This window comes from Oncorhynchus clarkii, chromosome 29 (genome assembly GCF_045791955.1).
Source record: "Oncorhynchus clarkii lewisi isolate Uvic-CL-2024 chromosome 29, UVic_Ocla_1.0, whole genome shotgun sequence".
In the NCBI taxonomy this organism is placed as follows: domain Eukaryota; kingdom Metazoa; phylum Chordata; class Actinopteri; order Salmoniformes; family Salmonidae; genus Oncorhynchus; species Oncorhynchus clarkii.
In genome coordinates, this window is record NC_092175.1 from 19,399,471 (window position 1) to 19,420,602 (window position 21,132).

The window sequence follows — 21,132 nt, forward strand, 5'->3', positions numbered from 1 at the left end:
GGAACGTGTGCACTCACTACCCTCTGTAGCACCTTACGGTCAGATGTCAAGCAATTGCCATACCAAGCAGTGATGTAGCCAGTCAAGATGCTCTCAATTGTGCAGCTGTATGACTTTGAGAGTCTGAGAGCCCATCTTTACAGCCTTCTGAGGGGGAAGAGGCATTGTCATGCCTTCTTTACGGCTGTGTTTGGACCATGACAGGACCTGCTCCCTATAGGCCCTCATCGTCGTCAGTGATCAGGCCTACCACCAGGAGTCATTAGCAAGCTTAATGATTTTTGTATTTTATTAGGATACCCATTAGCTGTTGCAAAAGCAGCTCCTGTTCCTGGGGTCCACACAAAACAAGTAACATGACATAGACAACAGAACTACATACGTTTCAAAACAGCACACATAGTCCACATATAAATACATACAAAATATCTCGGTCAAATAGGGGAGAGGCGTTGTGCCGTAAGGTGTTGCTTTATGTTTTTTTAAACCAGATTCTGTTCATTTGAGCAATAATGGCTTTATATAATACAGTACACTTTTTTGAATTTGTTCTGGATTTGGGGACTGTGAAAATACCCCTGGTGGCATGTGGGGTAAGTGTGTGTGCCAGAGCTGTGTGTAAGTTGAGTATGCAAACAATTTGGAATTTAACATTTCTTGTAAAAAAATATTTTAAAAATTCAGTCTCTCCTCAACTCTTAGCGAAGAGCGACTGGCATGCATAGTATTTATATTAGCCCTCTGATTACAATGAAGAGCAAGACGTGCCGCTCTGTTAGTTGGAGTCATGCGTAGCCACGCAGTTGTGGGTAAACTGAGTACAGGAGGGGTCTCCGTGTTGTTGGTCAGTGTGGCAGATGTGTTGTTGCCTACCCTCAGCACCTGGTGTCGGCCCGTCAGGAAGTCTAGGATCCAGTTAGAGGGATGTGTTCAGTCCCAGGTTCCTTAGCAATAGTGATGCGCTTGGAGGGCACTATTGTGGTGAACGCTGAGCAGTAGTCAATGAATAGCATTCTCACATAGGTGTTATTTTTGTCGAGGTGTAGCTACTTGGACATAAATAATGGACATTATCGAACAAATCAAACATTTATTGTGGAACTAGGATTCCTGGGAGTGCATTCTGATGAGGATCAAAGGTAAGGGAATATTTATAATATTTTTTCTGTTGACTCAAACATGGCGGATAAAAAATAAATTCTGAGCGCCATTCTCAGATTATTGCATGTTTAGCTTTTTCCGTAAAGTTTTTTAAAAATCTGACACAGCGGTTGCATCAACATTTATGATGACTATTTCTGTAAATTTGATGTGGCTATGCAAAATCACTGGATGTTTTTGGAACTAGTGAACGTAACGCGACAATGTAAACTCTGATTTTTTAAATAGAAATATGAACTTTATCAAACAACATACATGTATTGTGTAACATGAAGTCCTATGAGTGTCATCTGATGAAGATCATCAAAGGTTAGTGATTCATTTTCTCTCTTTGTGCTTTTTGTGACTCCTCTCTTTGGCTGGAAAAATGGCTGTGTTTTTCTGTGAGTTAGTGGTGGCCTAACAATCGTTTGTGGTGCTTTCGCTGTAAAGCCTATTTGAAATCGGACACTGTGGTGGGATTAACAACAAGATTACATTTAAAACGGTATAAAATACATGTATGTTTGAGGAATTTTAATTGAGATTTCTGTTGTTTTGAATTTGTCCCCTGCACTTTCACTGGCTGTTGTCATATCGATCCTGTTAACGGGATTGCAGCCCTAAACAGTTTTAAGCTCATCTTTCTATGTTTGACATTATTATAGAATATATACTAGGGCCCTTCACTAGGACAGCAAATATGTTTATTTTGCACCCAGTGAAATTCAAAGGTCTATTTGTCATCTATAATTGCCCCTTCTACATGTTCATACACACAATTGTGTAGTAGACCTTTACAGTAGATCACAGTTCAGGTTATTAACACAATCCTGCAAATTTGTCTACCTACAAGGACAACCAGTCCTTGAAGTAGTGGTTCCCTTTGCTCTGCAAAAGCTGCGGCCCTTGCAGAGCAAAGGGGACCACTACTTCAAGGTCTCAGAGAAAGTGACATCACTGATTGAAACGCTATTTAGCACGCACCGCTAACTAAGCTAGCCGTTTCACATCCGTTACACCAGCATAGCTATATGACAGCCTGGTAAGATACCACTCCGATCACGTTTTAGGTTGTAACTCCTTGGCCAATGGAGAAAAAAATACAAACCATTCTCTTATAGGTGTCTTGTTTTAATGAGCAATGAACACTGTTAAATTACTGAATTAATTTAATAGTGCATAACTCTTATTTTGGTTAAATATTGAGTAAACCAAACTGGTATATTAGACTTGTTTGCAGTATAATCGTAATTTTGCTGAGTCACAACATGGCTTGGCTTCAGAAGATGGTTTTGGTCATAGACTGTATGGGTTATAGACCGTTTACACCCCGACCCGAGTACTCTGTTCTGACACCTCTGGGCCCTCATTTATAAAACTGTGCGGAGGATTCACTCAAAAGGTGGCGTACGGACAAAACACAGAATGTGCTTACGCGCATGATTTATAACACAGTGCGCACGCATGTCCCACGCCGGTTTCCCTTCACAAATCACAATTAACTCGACATTTGGCGCACGTGAGCGAGCGTCTTGTCCCACCCTTTTAACGCTCATAGTTGCCTATAAATAGTCAGTGAAACGCCCCTAATTAATATTCAGCCATACTGACTGCATGACGGCAAAGCACGACAGAAGGGTAAAAAAAAGCAATTTCACGAAGTTCTTGAAGGGGAGGTTGAAGCAAGAACAAATATACTTTTTGGCATTACAAATGCCAAAAAGCGTTAGTGGCAGCATGTGGCGGACGCTGTGAATGCAGGAGGTAAAAAAAAAGACGTGGTCAGACAAGTGGAGGCCGAAAGGCACATAGCCGTACACAGACAGTGTTTGTGCCACGAGCGGGGGAAAGGGGACACCGGAGCCCAACCCCCTTAATGGGCGACTTGCCAGTTTTATAGGGGAATCCCACCTGAGTGGAGTAGCGACGGAGGAGGACACGGACATGCAGGACGGGATGACCCAGGTATGTAGCTAGTATCCCCTTGTTTGAAAAGAGTAAACCAAATGCATTCAAGTTGTTTCAACATTTTATTTACAGAAACAATTGTGACTTTGTTTCTAGTCCCTGAGTGTTCCAGCCGAGTAAGAGCTGAGTGCCCGGTGGCGCTGCAGCCGAGTAAGAGCTGAGTGCGCCCAGCCCTGGCGTCTCCACTGCACCTCGTGCAGTCCTGCAAACCCAGAGACACCATCGACGCTATTAACGCGATTGACGTCACTCGCTCCGAGACCTTGAGACCCCCATGGCTTCGGTACGGACTAATAACTTGTCCTCTGACTATTTTCCCTTGCACCGCGGATCCAGACAGTGTTGTCCACTCTCCCCCTTGTTGTTTGCTTTGGCAATCGAGCCTCTCGCCATTGCACTACGCTCTAATGATGTCATTCTAGGTACAATCAGGGCGGGCTGGGAGCAGAAAGTCTCGCTATATGCTGACGACCTCCTTTTGTTTATCTCCAACCTTGATACCTCATTGCCACGTGCCCTATCTGTTCTTAAAAAGTTTGGATCAATCTCAGGGTACAAGCTGAATCTAGGCAAGAGTGAGCTTTTTCCGGTAAACAAGGCTGCTTTAAAGTGCTCTTCTACAAGTTCTCAGTTTAAGATTGTCCGGGATCAATTCACCTACTTGGGAGTTAAAGTGACAAGGAAATATTCAAATTTGTTTCAGGAAAACTTTGTTACTCTAGCAGACAGTTTGAAACGATCTTTTACTTTTTGGAATTCGCTACCCCTCTCTCTTATCGGAAGGATTAATTTCATTAAAATGAATGTGTTGCCCAAATTTTTATATTTATTTCAATGTTTACCCATTTTTATTCCAAAATCTTTTTTTATTTCACTGGATCAAACATTCATGCATTTTATTTGGGATGGCAAGGTACCACAGCTTGGTAGAAGAAGAAGCCTAGGTCATTGGGGGGGTTTAGCTCTACCAAATTTTCAGACATACAACTGGGCTGCAAATTTCAGAGCCCTTCTGTACTGGCTGCAGACTGATCCTACTGGCCCTAGACCACTCTGGGTCCAGATGGAGTCTGAATTGTGTAAACCTGCAGCACTTTCCTCTGTGTTGTGCTCGTCTCTCCTAGTGTCCCTAGGCAAAAGGTGTGTCAACCCAATTGTAAAGCAGTCTCTTCAAATTTGGAATCAGTTCCGAGGCTTTTCTTTATCAGGCCCAATCAATCAGAACATTTTATTTCCTCCATCTTTGAATGATGGGGCTTTTGGCATTTGGCACTCACTAGGCCTCTCCTCGCTAGCCCAATTATTCTTTGATGATACATTTGCCTCTTTTTCTCAGCTGCAGGAAAAGTTCAATCTCCCCCAATCCCACTTTTCCCGCTATCTCCAGACTAGAAACTTTGTCAGAGCTAACACACCTGGATTTCCCCATAGGCCTGCAAATACAGCTATAGAGAGCATCTTGGAGTTGAACAAGCTTCCTAGGGGCGCAATTTCAGATGTATATGCAATCATTCATGACTTACAGAACCCTTCTTTGGTGCCTTTTAAAGACTCGATGGGAAAAGGATTTGGGGGAGGAACTTGGGGAAGATGCCTGGGAATCTGTGCTGCACAGGGTGCACTCGTCCTCTTTTAGCACTAGACACAGCCTCATTCAATTCAAGGTGGTTCACCGTATCCACTGGTCGGGGCCAAACTTGGAAGAATATTCTCTGATTTTGATCCTACCTGTGTCAGATGTAAAGTGGAACCAGCCACACTGTTGCATATGTTTGGGGCTGTCATAAACTGTCAGGTTTCTGGGAATTAATATTTAAATGTTTCTCTGATTTATATATTACACTGTTATAGATCCGTCTCCCCTTACAGCCTTTTTGGAGTACTGCCCATGGGTACCCCCCTATCAAGAATCCAGTCGGACACTGTTGCTTATACAACTCTTTTAGCTAGACGGCTAATACTACAGAACTGGAAGATGGCAGCTCCCCCATCTTGTAAATATTGGGTGAGAGATGTGTTGTGCACTCTGAAACTAGAAAAAATTTAATTAAATTCACGTGGGAACCCCAAACTGTTTAATGAGGCTTGGGCTCCATTCCGGTCTTACTTTAAACAGTCCATCCTCTGATGGCATTCCAATTAAAACTAAAATAAGTCTGTATTTGACCCCCCTGTGACTTAAGGGTTGGAGGAGCCTCTCTCTGTTTTTTTGCAGGGGGGCATTAAGGTCCATGTGCTTATTGATTGTGACCCATGGATGCCTTGTTCATCTTGCCCGGGCAGAGACTGAAGTGTGAGCTTGTTTTTCCCAGTTATTTTTACATTTTGTTCACGCCTACATGAATAATCATTCTATTTTTTTTTGTTTTAAGCATTGTAAACTTTATTTGAAAGCATTTCTCCACCCTTATCCCTTGACTGTTTACAGGAACAATGGTGAGGTGTTTGTTCTGTCCCTGTACTATAGATTGCCCTTTAACCTTTGTAGCCTTCTCCCTGGTGTGTTTAACTTGTCTAAAGTATGGTTTCTTTAAAGCTATTTTTTTTATTAGTATTTTTTTTTTCTAGTTGAGTATATTATTTATATTGCTTTGTGTTGTCATGTGTGTGTAAAACTTAATAAACAGAGTTAAAAAAATTTTAAAAAAAAAGGATACCTTGGTCTCAATTGGGATTCCCTGTATAAATAAAGGTTAAATAAAAATAACCACAGATTTATAAACACAAAATATCAATAGTAAGCAGTAAACAAAATAAACTATCTGTTGTGTGTGTAAAAGGAGGGCCTACTCAAGGTCTCCTTGGGTACAGGAAAATGGAATGTGCAAAACCATGTAGCTATTTGTTAATAGAGGAATTTGTTGACAGCCAGAGTGAGTGTCCTCTGCATTATTCATCCATAATTACTGGTGCAGACATCTGTGATGTACAAAGCATCATGTTCAGGGAAAATCCAACATAATACATCACTGACTACCACATTTCATATTTTCAAGCATGATGGTGGCTGCATCATGTTATGGTTCTGCTTGTCATCGGCAAGGACTAGGAAGTTTTTGGGGGATAAAAATAAACTGAATAAAACTAAGCACAAGCAAAATCCTAGAGGAAAACCTGGTTCAGTCTACTTTCCAACAGACACTGGGAGACAAATTCTCCTTTCAGCAGGACGAAAACCTAAAACACAAGGCCAAATCTACAGGAGTTGCTTACCAAGACGACATTGAATGTTCCTGAGTAGCCTAGTTACAGTTGACTTAAATTGGCTTGAAAATCTATGGCAAAACTTGAAAACGGCTGTCTAGCAATGATCAACAACCAACTTGACAGAGCTTGACATTTGTTTTTAAGAATAATGTGCAAAGCTCTTAGAGACTTACCCAGAAAGACTCGTAGGTGGAAACGCTGCCAAAGGTGATTCTAAAATGTATTGACTCAGGGGTGAGAATAGTTATAAAAAATAATATTTTTATATTTCATTTTCAAAAAAAATTGGAAAAACTTAAAAAAACATGATTTCACTTAGTCATCATGGGTTATTGTGTGTAGATGGGTGAGAGAAAAATATATATTTAATCCATTTTGAATTCGGGCTGTAGCACAATAAAACGTGGAATAAACCAAGGGTTTTGATAACTTTCTAAAGGCACTGTATGTCTCCACCCTAACAATGGGATTCGTTGTCCACAGAGTGGAACTGGCAGGCTGTCGCTCTGTATTTGATTGAGTTACCCTTCCTATGAAGTAGCGAGGGTTCTGCAATTGACTTGTTGGTTCTTTTAATGGGCGACCAGACGTCTCGCCGGGGGCGGAAGATTGTTGTTGAATTTTTTTTCACTCGCTTCTGACTAGCTATCCTCGGCTGGCCATTTGATTTGTCTGCATACAGATTGTCAAAGGGCAGGTGGGTCACGATTTTATATTATTGTTCGAATTTATTTTGTGGAAATAAAACCAGAATAGTTTATACTGAAATAATGTGGTAATGGAAAGAACGTTACAAACTGGCAAAGTAACATTTAGGAACGAATGACAGCTAGCTTGTAACGTTAGATTAGCTATTTTCTAGCTAAGTTAGCTTTTGCGTAAGGTCGCTAACGTTAGCTAACTGGTGAGGTGACCGTTTTGCATCCCGTGACGTAGCGTTAACCAGTAGCTAAGCTGGCGAGGTAACGTTACCTTTTATGATGTGTATTATTCCTAACATATTTCGAAACAAACAGTAACGGTGTTGTCAGTGTTAATGTGACTGTTCCTTTTAGCTAGCCTATGTAGCGAGTTAGCTAACATCATCGCTGATAATTCTGAACTCGGACGATATGCAACTGATAATTCTCAACTAGCCTCGCTAGCTAACTAGCTAGTTACATTGAAAATTGCTGTCTGTTGTTGGTAATGTAGGTAGCTACAGTATCTAGATATCGTTTAACGTTACAGGAAGGGTGTTATTTTACTTGCGAATGCAAGATAACGTTAACTAGCAGCTTTTCAGGAAACGACACATTTATAGATATAGCCCCCATTCATTGTTGTCATTATTCCATATTAATGATCAACATGACTGGTTCATTCCACTTCATTGAATCAACTCATGATATCATGCAACCAGTCCAGTGAAGTGGTTGTTGGGCCTCAGTGGGAAAACATGCCATGTGGTGATCTCCTGTCAAACTCTCAGCTGTCATACTTAATATAGAATGAGAGAGAGTGGGAGGTAGGGTTATTTTGTGGGGCAGGGTCTTACACATTTAGGGTGCTGCGGTCATGCATGTGTTACAGTATAGCCTAATAACAATACTTTGACCTAAAGTGTGTATCAGAAGAACACTTTTACCTGTGCTATTCCCATGCAGGATGTCAGGATGGATGATGGCCCAGCCCTGCCAGACAGCTTGGTGCTTGAGATCTTCCTGCGTCTCCCTCATGACACTGTGCTGAGTGCTGGCCTGGCCTGCAGACAGTGGTTGGCAGTGTCCAAAGATGAGTTCCTGTGGAGGGAGCTGTTCTACAGCTACTATAGGATCCCCCGCTCTGTGCCCAGACACCCTGGTAGGTCACATAGAACACCAGGCAGTAGGGTTGGGTTAATTCCATTTTAAACCCAACAATACAGGAAATTATGTTGATTTCAGCAAATTAATGGTTCCATCATAGGAAAGGATGGACATATTTCAACTTATAAAGAAGGAAAGTATTGTACTGTAAAAAATGAATGTGCCAGGCCAGCACACAGTGCCCTTGTCCAGCTCCTACTTGAGGTATGAATTATTGCAGTACTGAGTCACTATCTTGTGTTCTCGTGTTAACTGTTGCGCAGTGGCTTGAAGTACTGTTGTCGCCGATTTGCATAGATGTTTGACTTCTTCCTCCTATCTCTGTCCCTAGCTTCTCTGTCATGGTACAGGGAGTTCAAGCGTCTGTTTGACTGTATCCCCTGTGTGGAGGTCCAAACTCTGAAAGAGCACCATGACCAGGTCCTCCACCTGGCCTTCTCCCATCGCGGACACCGCTTTTCCTCCTGCTCCAAAGACTGCACCGTCAAGGTCCGTCACATTATATGACTGGAGAAGACCGTAGTTTTAGCCTAGTGCCAGGGATAAGCCAAATAAAGATGTTCCACAATAACAGTTGCAAGGATACATTTTTGCACCAAGACCAATGTTAGCATAATGGCCCAAATGGATCATTGTCTGCTATAATGCAAAAACTAAAATATAGCTATTTGTCAATATTACAGCACAGGAGCCATTGTGGACCTTAGTTTCAAGTTTGTAGTGCCCAAAAATGGGATGTAGGGGAAACAAATGTAATTGTTGAGATTTGCACATCGTAGCTGTAGATTTGACATCTCAAATCAAAGGTTATTGGTCGCGTACACAGTTTAGCACTTGTTATAGTGGGTGCAGTGACATACTTGTTTCTAGCTCCTAGCAGTGACGTAAAAATGTCAAATAAGTACATTAATAATAATCAACAACTATAAATCACGAATGTCAGGATGAATCCAGTTAACAACCCCAATATACTGCTTTTCTCATTATCTAACATCCTCCTCTCACCTGCCTGTGCTGGTCAGCTTTGGGACACAGAGCGGCCCGATGGCACCATCACCATGGTGCACAGCTCCAGCATGCGCCAGTTCAACTGGGGCTACACCCAGTTCTCCCAGTTCAACGCTGACGACACCCTGCTACTGGTGTCTGGAGTCTACCTGGGCTCTCATCACTCCTCCTCTGGGGAGATCGCTGTCATTAGCTTGGGTAGGACACACACACTCTCTCCTGCTGTTTCTCACTCGCTTTTGTCTCCTTCCTTGTCTCTCTTCCTCTATTCGCTCTTTCTCTTGTGCTTTCATTGGTCATTTTTCTGGAATGTGTATCACAAACCCCAATTAAATTTTTTTAAAGACCAATGACTTAATTCAAAATGCAAGTTATCCTCATTATAAATGTTTTGGGACACAAAATGCTGTTACGACACACTGACATTGTGACTCATGTGAGACATAATGTGGAAGAAATGACATATACCCAGGCGCACTAAATGACATACGCAGGCGCACCTTAATTTTCACCCTAACAGTTAGGCAACAAACATTTCCTCACACTGTCTTTTTACATGCAATACAGGTCTTTAAAGTTACATATTTGCTCTGACACACCCAAGCCAGACCATAGCTACTACTACCAGTGGAGGCTGGTGGGAGGAGCTATAGGAGGACAGGCTCATTGTAATGACATAAATGGAATGGAGTCAAATGTGGTTTCCATATGTTTGATACTGTTTCATTTATTCCATCCAGCCATTACAATGAGCCTGTCCTCTTTTAGAGGAGTTGAAATGTGTTGTAGGCTAAATGTAGATGCCAAGTTTCAGTTGCAACAGTCATTGCTGTAGCCTACAGAGAATGTCATCTTGGTTGTCAAAATTATTTGATAAAGGATTCACACACGGGTAAATTACCACTACGTCGTGCAATGATTCTCTACACTATACTTGATTATGTCACAGACTAAAATAAGGCAAACTATTAGCATTTTTGCAATCAGGAAATAGTGGTGTGATTTCTGCATAGTGCATCTTTAATATTTGATCTGTCATACCTATGGTATACGGTCTGATATACCACGGCTGACAGCCAATCAGCATTCATAAATATAAACTGGGTGGTTCGATCCCTGAATGCTGATTGGCTGACAGCCATGGTATATCAGACCGTATACCACGGGTATGACACAACTTTTATTTTTACTGCTCTAATTACGTTGATAATCCTGTTTGCATGTACATTACTATAGATAAATCCAACAGGAGAAATTGAGTGATGAAAGTTGGACAGAGAATGTCAATCTCTGAGCAAGAAAAAAATAAATAATAATAATAATAAAAAATCACTTGGATGATTGATTGTTAGGCTATTTTCTGGCAGTCAGATGTTAAGACTACAAACCATTATAAATGGCCTATTTGTTAGATTTATTTTAATAGGCATAGGCTACTGACTAAAATCGGGGTTTATAATTGCAATTCAGCTTTGCCGTGGTTTGCTGCGCTAGATGCAGGTAGCCTATAGGCCAACATCTATTTCAGGGAAAAATCCACAATGAAACTGACATTAAATTTGGAGAATTATACATTTGCGATAGATCTGTCACCATGATCACAATCGATAACTTCCAATTTAATTAAACATGACCATTTCATAACTGCATAATAACACAAGCCTACAACAACAAACTGAAGTTATAAACTATTTATTAAATCCGTTCTCCTGCTCCATGTAGGCTACACAAGTGGCACAAATTGATTTGCAATGACTCCAGCATATTGTAATTTCAACATATTTATTGTATCAAATGGTAGACTACAGTAGTCTACAATGGCATATAAATAAATAGCCGACTTGATGGCCAACAGATGCAAATGTATCATTCTCCACATTTTAATCAATGTCATTCCCCATAACAGAAGCTCAAGAGGGAGTTCCATAACTTTAATTTCAAGTTTCCACTCGCGCAGCTCTTGAGACCTTAGAACTCGTGAGCACGCATAAAACCCTTCGCTTGATACGGTTTTCCATCAGAAAAGGCGACATTAAAATGCAGTTTACTTTAAACCACCACCACAGAGCAAATGTATCTAAAGCGCTCTAGTGAGCCTAAAGTCATTCTCCAGTGCTTTGTCGCTGTTATATCAGTTCTACCGCGTTAATGTTTTCTGGAAAAATGGTTGGTAATAGGTGTCTCCATAACGACAATCTAAATAGCCTACCTACAAATGGTAAAAAGTTGTCACGACATGCGCGCGTGCTGCTCGGTCTCCGTGACTTAGCTACAGCGCTTTCTCAACCAGTGATCTCAACACACACCCTTCCGTCCTTCCCCACCACTTGTTCAGTAACAACCTTCTCACTGCCTGATAGTCAGCAGCAGCAGGTCACAGTGAAATATAATAATGAGAAATGCCATGGCGGCCGCGATGCAATTTAGAAGTAGCTCAAAAACCCGAAACCCGCGAGCAATACATTTTTACCCTCAACTTCGTTTTCAAAGTCGCCCTATTTGGCCGAAAAACTGCGGACATGACATGTCTGGTGCAAACCCGTATAAATTGTCTGATCGCCCTCTAGTGGCAAAAGTAAGAACTGGCCAAAAAGCCAAAGTTTGAGGAGAAGAAAAAAAACCTTTCCTTGACAGAATAATTAAAGGCATACAACGACCAAATAAGCGTGACACATTGGTGCAGGAAATGAAGAAATTTATTTAAAATGCTGAAATTAAACAATTAACTATGCTAATTAGGAAATGCATTAAGGAAATGGTTGCCTGTCTCTAAAAACCTGTCTAAGCGCCTGTTGTGTTCAGTGATTTAAGTAAATAAGTGCTGGGGCTATAAATGGAAGTTTTACGGTAGGCTATTTTTTATTATTTGTTAATGCTACATACAACGTCCTATGTACATAAGTGGACATTTTATGAAGGGGCATATATATATATATATTTATTTTTTTTAATAGTAAAACAATGTCCAGTTTGGGTTGCAGTTGTAAACAGTCTGTCTGGCCCGCAAATTAGTTCTTTTTTTTTTCAATATGGCCCATGCGGTGATCGAGTTTAAGGGCTCATTATCCGATGTGGAAAACATGGAGAACCATAACTGTCTTGTCCTCCTCCACAGAGAACTACACCCTCCTGTCACGTGTGAGGAACAAGCCCTATGATGTGTTTGGCTGCTGGCTTAACGAGACCCACCTCATCTCTGGCAACCTGCACTGGATCGGCAACATGACCTCCTGCTCTGTGCTCTGGCTCAACAAAGCCTTTCAGGTCGGTCCCCTACATGGTCAAAATGTTATGGTTGGTAGAGGACAACAGTTCTTGAACAATTTATATATTGACCATTTTGACTGGATCATTGAGCTAAATTGTGGATGTCTCGCACAGAATTAATGTGAATGAATCAGTTTCTTTGTCTTTGGCCCATGTCAGCTCCCCCTCGCTCTCCCCTAGTCAGAGCTATCAGCCCCATAAGTATATTTGCTTAAGTTCCTTCCAGTCTAATGACCTGTATGTATTTCACTGTGCCATGTGTGTTCATGCATGAGCCTTTCTCTCCACAGGATGTGGAGTCTGAAAATGTCAACGTGGTCAAGCGGCTCTTTAAGATCCAGAACATCAACGCCAGCACCATCCGCACCGTGATGGTGGCCCACTGCCGGCGCCACGACTCCCCAGACCTGCTGCTTGACTACGAGGCCCAGGGTCAGAGCCAGCCCCTGAGTCACCAACCCCTGCTTTTTGACCTGGGCACCACTGACAGCGAGGAGGATGAGGAGGACGACGAAGAGCGCCGGCGGGAGATGAGACTGCAGGGTCTGTCAACAGCCCACCTCCCTCAGCTCACCCCCTCTGGGCTGGAGCATGTCATACAGGTGGGCACTCCCAAAGGTTGTGTGTTACAGTAGAGAAGGCCAGTATGAAAACATGGATTTTCTATGTAACAAATGGAAAGTCTGCAAAATAGTCATTTGACCACATGCACTTTACAACTTCATCCTGATGAGGAATGGGCATTTGACATTATTTCACTATCCGGATAGTTGAAATTACAAAAAATGTAATAGAAATAAATGCTCTGGACTCTCTTGACCAATCAAAATGACACACATGCACATGGCAGAGAACAGGCTGCCTTTCTCCGCTAGTGAAAAGTCAGATTTTTGCCATGATGGAACTGATTCAGTCAAGGTTTTCTGGTGAGTGTTCTGCATTGCTCGGTCTCAAGTCTTGCGCACCTAACAGAGTTTGCACGTCTGTAATTGCCATTTGGAACTGGCAAAATAGCATACCAATGTCAGGGCAGACTGGGGGGCTAATGCCGCGTTCACATGCTCGTCCAAACTTCCCATTTCCTAGTGGTGATGTCGGAAATGTGACTTTGTTTCATTCATATGCTTTTGTCAGGAACAATTCTTCAACCAATAAGATTCTAGCAAACTTGATAAGCTAGGTAACATTTCTAATAATAAAGTTAGCTTGCTTCACATTGACAATATGGTCAAACTAGCTACGTTATCCATATTGATTAGGTAGTAGCAGTCAAATGTTTCATTTTTTTTGGTTGAAAAAGTTGGTGGTGAAACGTAGCAATTCAGTCCACTTATAATTCTAATTTGGAGGGTCGTTCAAGTGAAACTTCCCAGTTGGAACTAGGAATTTCCGATAACTCTGATAGCATGTGAACGTGAAATAAATGCGCAGCAGTAGCTCAACGCACGTTATAAAAACTACATTAAATTTTTTTTATTAAAGGCCCAGTGCAGTCAAATGTGATTTACTGTCTTTTATATACACTGACATTACATTAGTATTGAGTTGCATCCCTTTTTGCCCTCAGAACAGCCTCAATTCGTCAGGGCATGGACTTTACAAGGTGTCAAATGCGTTCCACAGGGATGCTCGCCCATGTTGACTCCAATGCTTCCCAAGGTTGTGTCAAGTTGGCTGGATGTCCTTTGGATGGTGGACCAGTCTTGATACTCAATCTTTTGTCTTGCCCATTCAATCAAATGAATGGCACACGTATACAATCTGTGTCTCGTGGTTTAAAAATCCTTCTTTAACCTGTCTCTTTTTTTTCACCTTTATTTAACTTCTCTAGGGTAGGGGGCAGCATTTGGAATTTTGGATGAAAAGCATGCCCAAATTAAACTGCCTTCTACTCAGGCCCAGAAGATAGGATATGCATATAATTACTAGATTTGGATAGAAAACACTCTAAAGTTTCCATAACTGTTAAAATAATGTCTGTGAGTATTAACATAACTGGTTTGGCAGGCGCAAACCTGAGAAAAATCCATTCAGGAAGAAGGATTTTTTGTTGTAGTTTTCTATTCAATGCCATTACAGTATCCATTGACTTAGGACTCAAATTGCAGTTCCTATGCCTTCTACTAGATGTCAACAGTCTTTAGAAATTGTTTCAGGCTTGTATTCTGAAAAATGAGGGAGTAAGAGCAGCCTGAATGAGTGGACCATGCTGTGTCAGAGCTTTTTCATGCGCACAACCGAGAGAGTGCCTTTCTTGTTTACCTTTTATATTGACGACGTTATTGTCCGGTTGAAATATTATCGATTATTTAGGTTAAAAACAACCTGAGGATTGAATATAAACATCGTTTGACATGTTTCTATGAACTTTACGGATACAGTTTGGATTTTTTTGTCTGCCTGTTGTGACTGTGTTTGAGCCTGTGGATTACTGAAGAAAACACGCAAACAAATGGAGGTTTTCGGATATAAAAAGACTTCATCGAACAAAAGGAACATTTATTGAATAAATTAATATCTTCTGATTGCAAACATGTGAAGATCATCAAATGTTAGTTATTAATTTGATCTCTATTTCTGACTTGTGTAACTCTTCTACTTGGCTGGTTACTGTTTGTAATGATTTGTCTGCTGAGCTATGTTCTCAAATAATTGTAAGGTATGCTTTCGCCGTAAAGCATTTTTTAAATCCGATACCGTGGTTGGATTCACAAGAAGTTAATCTTTAAACCTATGTAAAATAGTTGTATCTTTTCTGAATTATTATAATGAGTATTTCTGTATTTGAATTTGGCGCTCTGCAATCTCACTGGATGTTAGCCAGGTAGGACGCTAGCAGGTAGGCTAGTTGAGAACAAGTTCTCATTTGCAACTGCGACTTGGCCAAGATAAAGCATAGCAATTCGACACATACAACAACACAGAGTTACACATGGAATAAACAAAACATACAGTCAATAATACAGTAGAACAAAAGAAAACAAAATGTTTATATACAGTGAGTGCAAATGAGGTATGTTAAGGAAATAAATAGGCCATGGTGGCAAAGTAATTACAATATAGCAATTAAACACTGGAATGGTTGATGTGCAGAAGATGAATGTGCAAGTAGAGATACTGGGGTGCAAAGGAGCTAAATAAATACTGTATGGGGATGAGGTAGGTAGATGGAGGCTGTTTACAGATGGGCTATGTACAGGTGCAGTGATCTGTGAGCTGCTCTGACAGCTGTTGCTTAAAGCTAGTGATATGATATGAGTCTCTAGCTTCAGAGATTTTTACAGTTCGTTCCAGTCATTGGCAGCAGAGAACTGGAAGGATAGACGACCAAAGAAGGAATTGGCTTTGGGGGTGACCAGTGAAATATACCTGCTGGAGCATGTGCTACGAGTGGGTGCTGCTATGGTGACCAGTGAGCTGAGATAGTGGGGCTTTACCTAGCAGAGACTTATAGATGACCTGGAGCCAGTGGGTTTGGCAACGAGTATGAAGCGAGGGCCAGCCAACGAGAGCGTACAGGTCGCAATGGTGGGTAGTATATGGGGCTTTGGTGACAAAACTGATGGCACTGTGATAGACTGCATCCAGTTTGCTGAGTAGAGTGTTGGAGGCTATTTTATAGATGACATCACCGAAGTCGCGGATCGATAGGATGGTCAGCTTTATGAGGGTATGTTTGGCAGCATGAGTGAAGGATGCTTTTTTGCGATATAGGAAGCCAATTCTAGATTTAATTTTGGATTGGAGATGCTTAATGTGAGTCTGGAAGGAGAGTTTACAGTCTAACCAGACACCTAGGTAGTTGTCCACGTATTCCGAGTCCGAGCCGTCCAGAGTAGTGATGCTGTACGGGCGAGCAGGTGCGGGCAGTGATCGGTTGAATAGCATGCATTTAGTTTTACTTGTGTTTAAGAGTAGTTGGAGGCCAACTCCTCCCCACCTACACTGATTTGAAGTGGATTTAATAAGGGATCATAGACTGACCAGGTGAAAGCTGTTATGCAAAGAGAATGTTGTTCCTGAAGTTTTGTACACTGTGTATATTTTCACAATGAGGTTTGAATAATACTGCGAAAATGATCCCCTTTTGGTGAAAGAGCTGTTTGAAAATGCTGCTTGAAATTTTAGCCTGTTTTGCCTGTCTTGTGATGTCACCAGGCGGTAAATTCATTAATAGACCGATAAGAAAGAGTTCCAAACCTCTCTACCAATAACATCTAGTTTTCAGTTTCCCCCTCCCCACTCCGACAGTCCTAGCAAAATTCATGCTTGAGATATTGCTCTTTGCTAAGAAGCTAATTGTGTTTCTTTTGTTTTCAATTGAAATGGTCAAAATCACAGTAAGGTACTCGACACGGCAATCTGCAGTAGAAACGATAACAAAGTTGTCTCCCTGGTTCAGTAAAAAGCTGATGGCTGGGCCTGGAGAAATTGAACCACTCAAGTTCATAGAACGCTATGGATGCAAGGACTGACCATCCATTATATCAAAATGATAGTTTTAACCATGTTTTGAGGCTATAGTTTGTAAGAAATTGTAAACAAACATTGGAGTAAAACAAGCTTATATTTTGGGTTCTGATGGGTAATGACAGTGGAACTAAGCTCATGAGACATTTATACGTTTTATATATTCTTTTAAAAATCAATGAGTACAATTAATTCATAAGTCCAAAAATGGATGTAGCAACTCCTGATTTCCCCTTTTAATTGTTATCCAGAAATGATTTGACTTTGAGATAAAAAGTGCAATGCAGCCATTTTAAGTATTTAAAATGTCATGGTATATCCTTTTAGGTAACAATGTCACAAGGATAATTACATTTGTAACAACTTTTTCATTGTCAAAATAGGCCAAAAAAATATAGATAAAAAAAAAAAATGACCAACTCAAGTAATCGAATACTAACATCTGTTCGGATATTCGATTAACTGTGCCCATCCCTAATCTTGATTTGGTATTCGCTGATCCTTTCTCCCCTCTCCCTCTGGTGCCCTCAGGGTCGTCACAGTGAGGCCTCAGAGGCGAGGGAGCTGGAGACCAAGTGGGCCCGGCTCATGGCTAGAACCCACACCAAGGCCCCAGACCCCAACGTGCTCTCCTCGGCCCCTGGGGACGAAGAGGATAAGACCTACCTGCTCTTCACCACCGGCAGCCTTACCTACTCCCCCCACCAGATCGGCATCAAGCGGATCATGCCTGACCAGATGACCACGTCTGGACCTGTTTTGGGGGAGGAGCGCAGCACTGATGAGTTCTTTGACTCTCTGGACCATGTGATCGACATTCACGGCCACATCATCGGCATGGGCCTGTCTCCAGACCACAGGTGAGTGAGTGTTAGTCGTGAAGAGGCTGGATAACTTGGTTGCATGGCTACAGGGGCAAAGATGTTGCAGGAGGAGTGTACCTGAAACCCGTTGAATGACTGTCATAGTAACTATTTGTCTTGCAAATCACCTTGCTTTCCTCACTTTGTTTATAATGCTGAACAAGTATGTCCATGCTGTTGTCCGTCTGTCCAGGTATCTGTATGTGAACAGTCGGGCTTGGCCGGCGGGCTGCGTGATCTCTGACCCCATGTCTCCGCCCCCCATTGCCGAGGAGATCGACCTGCACGTTATTGACCTGAAAAGCCTGCGGGAGGAGAGACGGAGCCTGAGGGCCCACCGAGCCTTCACGCCCAACGACGAGTGCTTCTTCATCTTCCTGGACGTCAGCAGAGACTTTGTGGCCAGGTACGTATGTCAAGTCTGCTCTAACATTTACAGGCAGTATGGGGTCGCTATGGTGGTGTTTTATAAAGAATTTCGGATCCCTTTTTAAAAGTTGTCTGTGTAAAGGTATTGGGCGTTTGTGTCCGATACTAACAGGGAGAAATTGTGTGGATTATATGAAGGACATGTCTTACCATATGCAGATTTTCTGATTTGATAACACCATAATCCTGTTCAGAATTAGTTTTATGAAGTTGAACTGAGCACAGAAATCACCTACTTTAGTCATTCACCAGTGACTGGTCTATCGCTCTCCCCCTAGTGGCGCAGAGGACAAACACGGTTACATCTGGGACCGCCACTACAACATCTGCCTGGCGCGGCTGCAGCACGACGACGTGGTCAACTCTGTGGCCTTCAGCCCGGCCGACCAGGAGCTGCTGCTCTCCGCCAGCGACGACTCCACCATCAAGGTTTGGCGCTCGCCACGCATGGTCCGCCTGGCCCAGACGCCCGCCCACCCCCCACGCCCACGCAGCCTCCTCTCCTGGCTGGGCCGCAACAAGAAGACCACCTCTGTCAACGGGAAACCCTAAGACAGGCGGAAGGGGACTGGAGATAGTGGGGGGAAAGACTCATGGGTGACGCACGCACTCTCCAGTAGTTATCTTCAGTGTGGGTAAATCACACTTTTACCTTGAACTCACTGTGTTATGGCTGCCTACACATTGTGGTACATGTGAGAGCTGGGGTAAGCCAGAAGGAGGTGCAACAGTCCTCTCCATAAATGTCATTATTTAAGGTGACACGCTCCTACAGTGAAGATCAGACAAGTTCCTCCTGGACCTTTGCAAAGTCTGGGGGGGGATGTGACATTCATTTTATTTAATGATCATGTTTCCAATTATTGAATGAACTACTGGAGAAGAAACATTGGAGAGGACTTCAGAAGAGAAAATGATAGTTTGTTCACTAAAGGAAAAGGAGACACTAAAATATGGTCAAAGACCACCCCATTTCTTGTCTTCGGTTTTTTAAGTATTTCGCTCTGTCAATACGAGTAATTATATATTCTCTCACGTTTTTTTTATGTTGGGTTGTACCATCACATTAGTGATGTCCGCAGATCTGCAATCATGACATCTGAAATGACCTCTGATTGGAGAGACCTATCCCAGCTCTCGTCATGCATAAAAACATGTAAAAGTTTGTTTTTAAATGTCTGTTTTTTGTTTTGTTTTCACTGGCTATTCTGCAACTTTACGCCAGCTTTGAGTGACTTTTTAAAAAATAAATAAGACATTTCTATCACTTTCATGATAGGTTCAATCTGAGATCCTTGTCTTCAGTTACGATCAGAGCCAAACACACAAGTACTCAATATGTTGACTGTCTTTGGTTAAGTTACCACAATTTCTTTAGGACAGATGCAAAATAAGTTTTGTCAAAAGATCCATTATGTTTCAGGTAGTTTGTATTTTCTCCACAGTCAGTTATTTAGCTGTATCAGCTATAGGACTGTGGCAGTCATTCAATTTAGTCAGCTGGTTGTCATGCAAATGACTGCTGTTCTCATGGTAATGGCCTGTTAATTAGAAAACACGTTTAGCATCTCCATGAAAACAACCTGCTACAAGCCGCTGATGCAAGCCTTTGGGACATTTAAAAAATCTTCATTTAAAAAAAGTAACAAATCCATTTAATATACCACATCACAATACATTTCCTTTAGACCAGTCTAAAAATGTATGTATTTCAGAAGGACAGAATGAGTTGGCCTACTGGGTTATTTGGCTATGGGATGTAGGCTAGTTGATTTAGCAGACCGGAAATGCTAAAGTTCCATGACATTATTTTATTGTAAGAATATAATTGAACTTAGCTGAATAAAATAAAGGATATTTTTCCCATTCCAGAGCGAGTGTGCATATGAAGTGGCAATGTTGAGTGTGAAAATGATTATTTGAAACAGGTCCTACACACTAGATTGTGTTGTGAATGATACAAAACTTAAATGTCTTAGAAATATAATAATTCTCTATTACTGAGCTATTCAAAATCAAATACTCATTTACTATAATTGTAGGCTAACTAAGCCTCCCTGCACAGTCAATGAACCAACATCACTTAGGCCTACATGCTCTCTCCCAGACTCATGGATAGAACATTTGGAGCGTAGCATAAGGTAACCAGTCCATCCAGTATGCATCATAATACAGTCCACACTCAAAGGCGATTACTAGAATTTGTTTAATTTGAGTATAGGTTAGACAAAGTATGTACCAAAGACATCTTAAAATGTTTTCTGTCACGTGTACTGTGAGGTAGGCTATTACTTGTATAATGGCATCTGTGTAAGTTGGTGGAATTCCCCATCACTGAGAATGAGGGGGTCATCATTCTGTAGATGTGTGGAAATTATCCAACCATTATGTAGAATATAATAAACTAAATGTCTCAATCTGACTCCAATATGTAAATACATGCAACAGGCCCTGCACATCTCTGGAGCAATCTAGTGAGCCTTACATCACATCTCAGTATGACTATAATGAGCATGTCTATCTTGCACCATTATGCAGTTATTAAGAGATACATATAGTTAATCGTGGCTATGAGTCATCATGCTGGGTCTCAGTGCACGTTGCAAGTATATCACCTTCTCTCACTCTTCCACTACAACGGTCTTAAGTGAGTTGCGTACTAACAACGCATGTCCAGAGTGCATAAGAAGAGATTAAGGGTATTTTCACATATAGTCCTCTTTAAATGGGGCAGCAGGTAGCCTAGTGGTTAGAGCATTGGGCCAGTAACCAAAAAGTTGCTAGATCAAATCCCCGAGCTGACAAAGTAAAAATGTCATTATGCACCTCAACAAAGGGCAATTAGCCCACTGTTCCTGGTAGGCCGTCATTGTTAAGAATTTGTTCTTAACTGACTTGCCTAGTTAAATAAAGGTTAAAAAATGAACCGA

At 41.6% G+C, this 21,132-nt stretch overlaps 1 protein-coding gene and 1 long non-coding RNA gene across 2 annotated transcripts; both read left to right on the forward strand.

Moving 5' to 3' along the window:
* The first annotated feature begins 2,746 nt into the window (after positions 1-2,746).
* LOC139388566 (uncharacterized) lies at positions 2,747-5,762 on the forward strand. The gene is made up of 2 exons (XR_011629298.1): positions 2,747-3,108; positions 3,208-5,762. It is a non-coding gene; the product is annotated as an uncharacterized lncRNA (long non-coding RNA).
* A 1,086-nt stretch (positions 5,763-6,848) lies between these two features.
* On the forward strand, positions 6,849-19,487 carry LOC139388553 (F-box/WD repeat-containing protein 5-like). The gene is made up of 9 exons (XM_071135283.1): positions 6,849-7,015; positions 7,965-8,160; positions 8,497-8,654; positions 9,188-9,371; positions 12,289-12,437; positions 12,731-13,042; positions 17,442-17,770; positions 17,967-18,179; positions 18,481-19,487. Exons 2-9 carry the CDS (start codon positions 7,974-7,976, stop codon positions 18,752-18,754), a joined length of 1,806 nt encoding a protein of 601 aa, XP_070991384.1. The 5' UTR covers positions 6,849-7,015; positions 7,965-7,973; the 3' UTR covers positions 18,755-19,487.
* Positions 19,488-21,132: the final 1,645 nt, after the last annotated feature.

What these genes read in the sequence shown, in the direction of transcription:
- LOC139388553 (XM_071135283.1), top strand. Translation starts at nt 7,974, where the DNA reads ATGGATGATGGCCCAGCCCTGCCAGACAGCTTGGTGCTTGAGATCTTC. An exon ending in GATCGCTGTCATTAGCTTGG is followed by an intron (nt 9,372 to 12,288) that starts GTAGGACACACA and finishes CCTCCTCCACAG; the next exon opens with AGAACTACACCCTCCTGTCA. An exon ending in AGCAGAGACTTTGTGGCCAG is followed by an intron (nt 18,180 to 18,480) that starts GTACGTATGTCA and finishes CTCTCCCCCTAG; the next exon opens with TGGCGCAGAGGACAAACACG.